At 31.7% G+C, this 10,000-nt stretch overlaps 1 protein-coding gene across 3 annotated transcripts in view; it reads right to left on the bottom strand.

Moving 5' to 3' along the window:
- LOC145293060 (cytochrome P450 302a1, mitochondrial-like) overlaps positions 1-10,000 on the bottom strand; it is a 106,666-nt gene that overhangs the window by 25,675 nt on the left and 70,991 nt on the right. For all 3 annotated transcript variants that reach the window (XM_080139413.1, XM_080139414.1, XM_080139412.1), the window contains exons 3-4: positions 6,314-6,542; positions 2,829-3,019 (exon numbers count right to left, since the gene is read on the bottom strand). In XM_080139413.1, the coding sequence (XP_079995539.1) occupies positions 2,829-3,019; positions 6,314-6,542 (420 nt within the window). The remainder of the gene's footprint in view (positions 1-2,828; positions 3,020-6,313; positions 6,543-10,000) is intronic.

Genomic DNA, 10,000 nt, shown 5'->3' with positions numbered 1-10,000 from the left:
GAGCAAGTAGCTTTATTTTTAAATAAGAAAATCAAATTTTATGAGTATCCAAAAAGTGATTCCTGCCATTTTGAAAATAATCTCAAGAACAGTGGAGATAATTCAACAATAATTTGTATTTTCTAGATTTATTTTGTAAGGCCTACGAATTCTCATTAATCACTTAGAAATTATTTGCTATATAAAAATAAAACTACTTGATCAATTTACATAATATTTCGAAATATTATATGTTTGTTTCGTCACGGATGCGTACTTCATACAGATTTTTCTTCATTTTTGCTTTGTTAGTATCTATTTGTCAAGTACAAGAAAAGAAGTCAATCCAATCGTATATATATATATTTCATTACTATATATATATATATATATATATATATATATATATATATATATTTCATTACTATATATATATATATATATATATATATATATATATTTCATTACTATATATATATATATATATATATTTCATTACTATATATATATATATATATATATATATATATATATATATATATATAGTAATGAAGTAAAAAAAGATGAAGTGTTTACCTAATATACGCAACGGTAAACTATAATCTAATATAAACTAATATAAATACCAGTATTTATATATAGATAGTTTAATTCCAACCGAATAAAAAGCTCAATACGCAATAGAGAGTAGAGCTTATTATAAGAGAAAGAAAATTAAAACTGTAAGTTTTATTTTACAATCAAAATTTATTGTTCGACTGAGTACTCAAAAAACAACTTACAATTGTTTTTTGGAGTATTCAGTCGAACAATAAATTTTTATTGTAAAATAAAACTTACAGTTTTAATTTTCTTTCTCATATATATATATATATATATATATATATATATATATATATATATATATATATATATAGAGAGAGAGAGAGAGAGAGAGAGAGAGTGACCCAAAGAAAACAAAAGCTAAATGGAGGCCATCTAGAACATAATATGCTGTAGAATGGAGAAAAAAGGCCAAAGACCCTAATTTTTTGATGTGATGTTTTGAATAGATTAAACTAGTTATGACCAAAGTTTCATTTCATTCGGACAAAACACTAAGACACGGGGCCTAATTAGAGTTGGGGCCCGTTTTTGGGGGTCACCCTGTATATATATATATCTATAATATAAAGCTGAACGTCTGTGTATGTCTGGTCACGAATAGGCTCCTATATGGTTGACTATTATAGAAAACTGATTACATATAATGATAGAAGATCAAACAGACACAGGAATGGGTATGTTTGATCTAGCATAATGATGATTCATTAAAATTGTGGGGTCTGCGTACGCGCCTGGTCCATAAAGTATGGAAATAAAAAATTTAAAAATTAAGAAAAAAACGTTTACAAGTGTTTTTGATATAGATGTACATAATAATACTTTGATAAGTATGTTTTAACTTAAATAGGGATGGTATAATAAAATTGTGGAGGTCTGCGTTCGCGCCTGGCCTCCATAGAATGGAAATAGCCACAAACTTTAATAAAGACTTTTCATATCTATCTGCGTAAGTACACTTTCATAATTATGTTTCAGTTTGAAGAAATATTGTATAATAAAATTATGGGGTGTTCGTTCGCGCCTGACCTCCATAGAATGGAAATATGTCACAGTTTAACAAGTTTTTTTAATATAGATCCACAGAATATTGTGACAAGTGTTTCAGTGTGAACAGGTATGGTATAATAAATTATAGGGTTTTATCTATTTTATTTTTACTTTCATCATATTTTGCTTTGGTTTTGATACCCCCAAATTCGAAGCTATCTCTTCACAACCCTTCCTTTTCATAACCTATCATACTTTCATAAATCAGAGTCCATTTTCTGTAGGCTGTTTTTGAACCCAGTCAACGACAAGTACTTTTGCTAGTATATATATATATATATATATATATATATATATATATATATATATATATATATATATATATATAATGGAATTTGTGTGTGTGTGAGTTCGTTCCCTAAGGACTGCGAAACGGCTGGCCCGATTTTAATGAAATGCCACATAAATATAATTTATGTGTCTGCGTGTGTTCTTAGATAGGTTTTGTATCGGAATGCCTCTGACAAGTATCGAAAATTGTTAATCGATAATCGAAAAATCCGATTAAAGAAGAAACAATCCGATTTTGAACAAAGTTAACACCTTATACAGTTTAACATCACAAGTGCATTTGAGAAGTTTTATCACCGCAAAAGCAGAAGGGCATGACGTATAAAATCAACAGCAAGTTCTTTGAAAAGACAAGGTGCGTTGGAAATGAATGTTTCTGTTTAGGACACAACTGAACCATGATATTTGACTTTTGCATTTTAAAATTTAATTCAAACTATTATATAAAAATGATTTTATAAAATCAACAGTAGGTTCTCCAAAGTGCAATATAGAATACAGTGTATTATGGGCTAAATTGTTGCGGGAAGACATGTGAAGTTTCCACCCGATGAACCACAGTGGTCACCAACTAGAGCAGGGAAAACTATCGATTTGATTGAAAAATGGGCAATTTCAACGATTTCGATGACAATAAAAGTATGGTGGGAAACATTTGTTGATCCTCATTCAATCGAGGGCAGCATCTGTTCTCTCTGCAAACAAAAATTAAGGAAAAAGAAGTTTTACCAAGAGGATTTATAAGAATGGACAAAGTATAATTTTATCCATTTCAGAATTTTTAGTTTGGAAATATAGCATAAATATTTTCGGACGAACAGCAGAGAGTGGCAACTGTTTGAATAAAAGTAGAAGTCTTTTAAATAATTCCTGCAAACCAAATTACATCGAAAAAGTTTACTTACATTCTATTGCAAACTGATAAAGTTCCGGTGTGATATCTTGTATGTGTCCATTGGAATCGAGATTTTCCGATAGTCTTTGAACCAGGGACTGCGCGGCTTCATCCTGACCAGTAATGTGACTTGCTACAGCAGTTGGTTGCATGAAATGTCCTTGCACCTGTTTCCGAAGAGACATCCATGTTTCGCCATTCCTTTAATAGAAAACAACAACAAAAAATAGCTAATGAGCTAAAATTGAAACATATTGTTTACTTAAATCTTTTTAAACGCACCCACACATGCACATAAGCACTAATAAAAAGAAATGAACGGAGAACTGCGCGTTGATAAGTTAGATTCAGTACAAATCGCAGGAGGAAAACACTGAAAGTACTGTCTATTTTAAATGTATTACTTGCGATAATAACTATGTGAATCTATGGAAACTGTTCCAGCAAATAACAGTAGCAGTTGCAAATTATGTTTTATAAAATATTAAATTCGATTGGTCATTAAAATAAGATTTGCTTAATTTCGATTCGTTACTCAAATATTAGCATAGCCAAAACGGAAGGAGGGAGTAAATATTTTTTGACGGAGTGTTTCTTTAAAAAATCTACCAAAACTCAAGTAATAATCCAATCAATACGAAATATTCACCGATTATTAAGTGAAGAATGAAATTTATAATAGTGTACTTACTTTTCATAATCGATATTTATATATATTTTTTTTTCCTACAAATCCCCTTATTTATTTGTGGGTACAAATATGCTTAAAGTAATTAGCCGAAACTGAGCAAAATATATTGTATTGTGGGTAAGGTCAGATATTGTAAATAAAACAAACAAACAAACAAACAAACAAACAAAAAAACTGCGCACATATCAGATTTTAAAGTTGAAAATCCGAATTTTGAATGTTTTATTTTTCATCTTTTGTGTTTTTTGAAGTGTGAAATTCGTTGAATATTTTAATAATTATTATTATATTTCAGATTAACAAGAATAAACAGTTATATATTTTCATTATTTTTGTGAAAAACACTACTTTTAAATCTTTCAAAAATAAATTAATTGTTTTTCTTTTAGTGAGTCCAATACTGGTAGCAAGTCATTAATTAGGAAATGCCCTGAAGAATCGATACAAAAAAAAAAGAAAAAATCGATAAATAACTGCACATTTTAATAAAAAAAAAATACAATGATTTCTATCGACAATTTCTTGTTGATTCACCTATGGTGGCCCAACCGTGATACTAGATGCAGGAGCTGTTTCAACACACACGACAGCTAGCAGCATTCTCAAAATGATTACGCATCTGGTACTGCCCAGCCTCATCGTTGCTTAACTTCAGGGATTATGTAGGCAACAAATATATATATATATATATATATATATATATATATATATATATATATATATATATATATATATATATTTGTTTATTGTTTTTTGGGAAAGAATATATATATATATATATATATATATATATATATATATATATATATATCGCTTATGAAAAAAGAATTAAACACTTCACTTAATCGTAAAATCAAACGTTAAAAATACATGGCTAAATATAATTTATTTATTCCTATATCCGTACTTAAGTTTAAACTATCATTAATTTTTTTTTAATTTCACTACGAAAATCTATAGAGTGATACAAAAAGTAATAATTATTTGAAATTCAAGTACTTATAATATTTTTGCATATTCTTATAGCAAATCATCCTAAATCTTATTTAAAGGAAAAAAATTAATTTGTTCAAAAACTTTTTAAAAGATATTTACATGTTTTATCGATCGATACAAAAATGGCGGTGAATAGTATGGTTTTGAAAAATTAAAAATTACAAATTTAAAATTCTATTCAGAAAATTTTTTATGTTATTCTGCTTTTCATATGATAAAATTTATGCTTTTATCTTTCTGGAAAAAAAGTTGCTCAAGAATAATGGATTTTAATAGATTTTTATTCGTTAAAAAACAACAACTATTTGTTTATTTTTTTTTATTCTACTGAAATAAGACCTACTTAATTTCGATTGTTTATTGAAATAAGATTGTCTTCATTTCGATTAGTTACTGAAATAAGACGTCTTTAAGTTTGGTTAGTTATTAAAGTTAGAGATCAACCAATCAAAAAACCCAAAATAATGCATTCACCTTGGTTGCCGATTATCGGTTATTTAAAAGAGAACGCGATGGACAGTCACAAAATCAGCCATAAACTTTCACACAAACCCTTATTTTTTGTTCTCATTGCAACACTCCGCATCAACTTACTACTAAACCACTTACATTCGTATAACAATTATTTCTGCTTTATTACGAATAGTATTTTACCTGGTATTTAAACCAACATTGTTAAATAAATATTAATTATTATTTGAATGAATTGTCTTTGTCATTCATTAATATCGCGGTTTTTTTTTCACCACAACTCTCAAAAACGCAAAAAAGGAAACGTTAACTAAGTAGATAACGTTTATTTCGCATTATTTAGATTATACCGACTTGGATGTTATTCTCACAAACTTTTTACCGATGTAACCACCGACTTTCGTCAGATGTATCTTGTCGAATTCTAGCATCTTTCGGGCGTACCTGAAAATCTGTCTGTCGAACTTGGGAATCTGCACGGTATTCCGAACGGAACCCTTTATTTAGTCCACGGGGATGGTTATTATCGTTTTATGTGAAAAGAGGCTCCCAGCGAGACATTTGACATAAAAAAAAGCGAAAATAGCGGCCATGTGGCCCGCATATGATTATGTCCGCTAACTAAAATGATTATTCGTCTTCGAAATCATTTTGACGCTAAAAATAAATTTACTTGTTTTAATCTGATCGCGAAGTATAAAAATATAATTAAAACATTACAGATAATAGAGCCAACCAAGTCCAGTATGCTATACTCTCCATTGCTATATGAAGATATGTAGATATGTATAGATCTAAGTAATTTCTATCAATTTAGTGGACCGCGTGCTTTGGTATAACTTACTCAAACGTGTTTTGCTATTTTTAATAACGTACGTGCGTGTCGGAACAAGAGTAAAGCAGAGACAGTCGTTTGTTTCTCAACTTCTGTTTCGCTTTTTATATAATAATAGTACTTATTTTTATTGTTTTTTTTTGTTTGTTTGTTTATTTTTATTTAAGTATGTCCAAACAAATCATGAACCTACTTGCTGTAAATATCTAATCGTAATAATAATAAGAGAGAGTAAGGTAGAATCACCTCAAGATAAACCAAACCAAAAAGAGACCCACCACGAGCGTTCAAACCCCTGGACTCCAAACAGATTTTCCACAAAGTAAGACTTTTAAAAGACCAACAGAAATGCAAGAAGTAACGAGACTGGCTAAAAAACAAAAAAATCAAAAGATCAACACCTAAACTTGTTCATCTATCAATAAATAGCGAAATGAAAAACTTTAAAATTTCGAAGCCTATCTTTGTCAAAAAGCACCAAACCTTAAACTATTACACTTACCCTGTGAGAAGCCCATGTTGTTTGTTATTGTATATTTCGTTATAGTGTGCCATTAGTCCCATGCCGGGCCGTCGGGGAGATATCAAATCACTGAAGTAAATGGTGACGAAGTCGTCCGGACTGAAGAGGCGAACGAGCGACATTTTAGCAAAACGCTCCCGTATGACATTGCCATATTGTGCTTGTAACTGATCTATAGCTTCAGCTTCGTCTATATTATAGAAGCGCCCTGAAAAGGATTAAAAGAAATAAACATTTGAAAAGATTAAGAATTACAGATCGAGAGTCCTACGCTTAAACTCATCAGCCTGACATTAGTAACATGAAGTGGAGGCAGTACATAGAGGATACTGTTAAGTCTGCTGCAAAGAAGGTAATCATTCTACAGGACTAGAATATTTCCACACTTGGCAGTATTCAATATCTTTGTAAAGCTACTATTTGATCGTGCATGGAGTATTGCTGACACATCTCGATTGGCGCCAACCAACGATTAGCATTTTCCTTTTAAACAGAGAGCAAATTAGAAGATTCTAACTTAATAGATCGTGTACTGTCTGTTAAGCTCTAATCCCTGTCACATCGCTGTAGTTTGTCTGCGTTTGCTTCACTAATATTTTCACAAAATGTGTTTCAATGAATTTAATGCACTTGTGCTTCGTCAAAGTACATACCAACGAACCATTAAACTAGCAGCAAAATCACACCCCTTCACTGTAAATATCTTTCGCCGGAAGATTTTCCATTCTAATTCATTCATTTCGTGTGAATCCGATGATCCAATTGTTGCCATTAGTTTTTCCGATATCTTTCTAGAAAGAAATCAGGTACTTACAGGAAGAAACAATGTAAAGATTGCACCCGTTTTAAGTGAAAATAGTTCTGTGAACAAAGCTGGGTTCGATCTTGGCACACTTGGGTTGTCAGTTAGTGTCGTTAGCTACTTAACCACTGTCACCGCCCTTTCATTCCAATAGCTGCTTTCTTTTGAATTTCCATTTCAGTTTCTGGATTCCACGACCGTCCCAACATGAGGAAATTTAAATGCAGTGAGAATATCTTGCCGCCCAACCATAGCTCAGTTCGCATTTTATAAATATGTTTCCTAACAGAGCAACTTCCGATCAGAGTAGCCCATTACGTTTTAGTGACAATATGCGTTGTATACGTTGAACAAAAGTTTTTTTTTTTTTTTTTTTTGCATATGTCTTTTTTAAATAAAATAGTTTAGCACTTGTGCATTACTGTTTTTGTGAGGAAGGGTAAGGGGCAATGTTTCATTGCATTTTTGAAGAGGCCTTTTATGAGGGGATATAATTCAGAAAGACCCTATCTCCCTATCTGAAACTGTTACTTTTACTAAAAAAAACAAAGAAATACACGAAAGTAATACAATAGTCTCTATATATAAAAGCTAAGATGTGTGTGTGTGTATGTATGTATGTATGTATGTATGTATGTATGCATGTATGTATGTATGTATGTATGTATGTATGTATGTATGTTCGCTTTTTGTGTATGTCTGCAAAAGGCTTTTTTCCGAGGCCTTCTCGGGAGGTCGCTCATTCTTAAAACTTTTTATATCACGTCTAAATGATAATATCTACGACTTAACAACGGAGTCGCCTTTCTATTTAATTTGCCCGACTTTTACCAGCTCGCCACGTCTTCGAAAAGCGAAAAGCGGGGGAAAGAGTAACTGGCTTGCAGCGCAAAACTAGGTCAAACATCACACCATTTCCTCGCACCTGTATATTTTACTTTATAAACCTTATTTTAACACGCTCATCAATTCCTCTTCCCTCGTGGCCGAGGTGGTTAGCTGGCTGGCTTTTTTCCTCTTTCGTTTCCACCTTCGTGTGTATTTTATTTGCCCGACTTTTACCAGCTCGCCGCGTGTTCAAAAAGCGAAAAGCGGGAGAAACAGTAACTGGCTTGCAGCTCAAAACTAGGTCAAACATCACGCGACTTAACTTTCTAGCACCTGTTAATTTCGCTTTATAAACGTTAATTTAAGACACTTATCAATTCCTCTTCCCTCGTAGCCGAGATGGTTAAGTGTCTGTTCCCCCCTTTTGTTTCCACCTTCGCGTCAAGGATTCGGAGTTCAATTCTACCTCCCTATTAAACTTTTTTTTCTTTTACACCTCCAAACACTCGGCCAACGTTTTTTTTTAAACACACACACCTCCAAACACTAGACTAGAGTTTCATGTGTGCACTATCAATAAAAGTGTCTATACAGAAAAAAGCCTGGAAACTTATTTGAGGCACTGTATATATACAGAAAGACCGAAAAGAAATAAAAAGGTGAGAAAAAGGTCTAAAAGTTTTGTTTTTTTTAGGCTACAACTATTCTTGAAAAACAAAACCAAATGATATAAGCGAGGTATATCTGTGTGCCTAGCGACAAAGAGTAGATAGCTGTCCAACGTCTTGCCATTTTTTTTTTTCAGTTGTTTCAAATTTAGTAAGATTTGCAATTTTCCGCTTAAATCTCCACGGAAATGGACTGTGGCGTTAGAAAACATCGTGGAAAAAATACACACTAGCCGTCTTCTTTAATCGGCAAGTTCGTCAAAAGCTAAAAACAGAACAAAATGCTAGTCAAATTCAGTGAACAACAGCAGGAAAAAAAATGAATGACTCCTGAAATGGTGCATACAACACGTTCTTTTTCAAAGTATTTTGGAGAAATCACTTTCAAGTGGTGAAAGGTTAGAGGCAATTGAAATAAAAAGTAAATAAAAAGTCAGACAATCCACTTCAGCCTTACGTCGCCCACTGAAAGAAATTAGAAAAGAAATAGGAGAATAATTTTAAAACAAAGCCGAGAAAAAATTTAATAGGAAGAGGATGACAGTTTATATTTGCATTTTTTTTTAAATATCTAATTATATGTTAACACATACACACACACACACACACACACACACACACACACACACACACACACATATATATATATATATATATATATATATATATATATATATTAGGTTGGTGCTAAAACAATATCATTTTCTCACATATCTTACTTTTATATATGATTTCTGAATTAATTCATTGTTAGAAGGGACATTTCCAGGGCATTTTACAATCATTCAACCAGAAAGGGACATTTGCAGGGCATTTTAAACTCAATCAAACCGAAGGAAAATTTTCATGACATTTTACTACTAATCAACCCGAAGGGACATTTCCAGGGAATTTTACAATCAATTAACCAGAGGGGACTTTTCCAGGGCATTTTACAATTAATCAAGCAGAAGGTACCTCTCTCATGCATTTTACAACTAATTACATAGAAGGAACCTATCCATGGTATTTTACAACCATAAGGAACCTTTCCAGAACTTTTTACAACTAATCAACCAGAAGTAACCTTTCTGGGGCATTTTACAAAAACAAAAAAGACATTTCCAGGGCATTTTACAATCAATCAACCAGAAGAGACATTTCTAGAGCATTTTATAATTAAATCAGAAGGGACCTTTCCAGACCATTTTAGAATTAATCAACCAGAAGGAACTTTTCCAAGGCATTTTTCAACTAATCAACTACAAGGGATTCTTCTTTACAATCAATCAACCAGAAGGGACTTTTCCTGTGCATTTTACAATCAATCAAGCAAAATGGATATTTCCAGGTCATTTCACAATTGGTAAACTAGAAGTAACTTCTTCC

Source organism: Euprymna scolopes, chromosome 14, assembly GCF_053919585.1.
Source record: "Euprymna scolopes isolate OS-2025 chromosome 14, ASM5391958v1, whole genome shotgun sequence".
NCBI classification, from domain to species: domain Eukaryota; kingdom Metazoa; phylum Mollusca; class Cephalopoda; order Sepiida; family Sepiolidae; genus Euprymna; species Euprymna scolopes.
The sequence above is the reverse complement of the archived record's forward strand: the minus strand, read 5'-3'. Positions and strand labels throughout refer to the sequence as shown.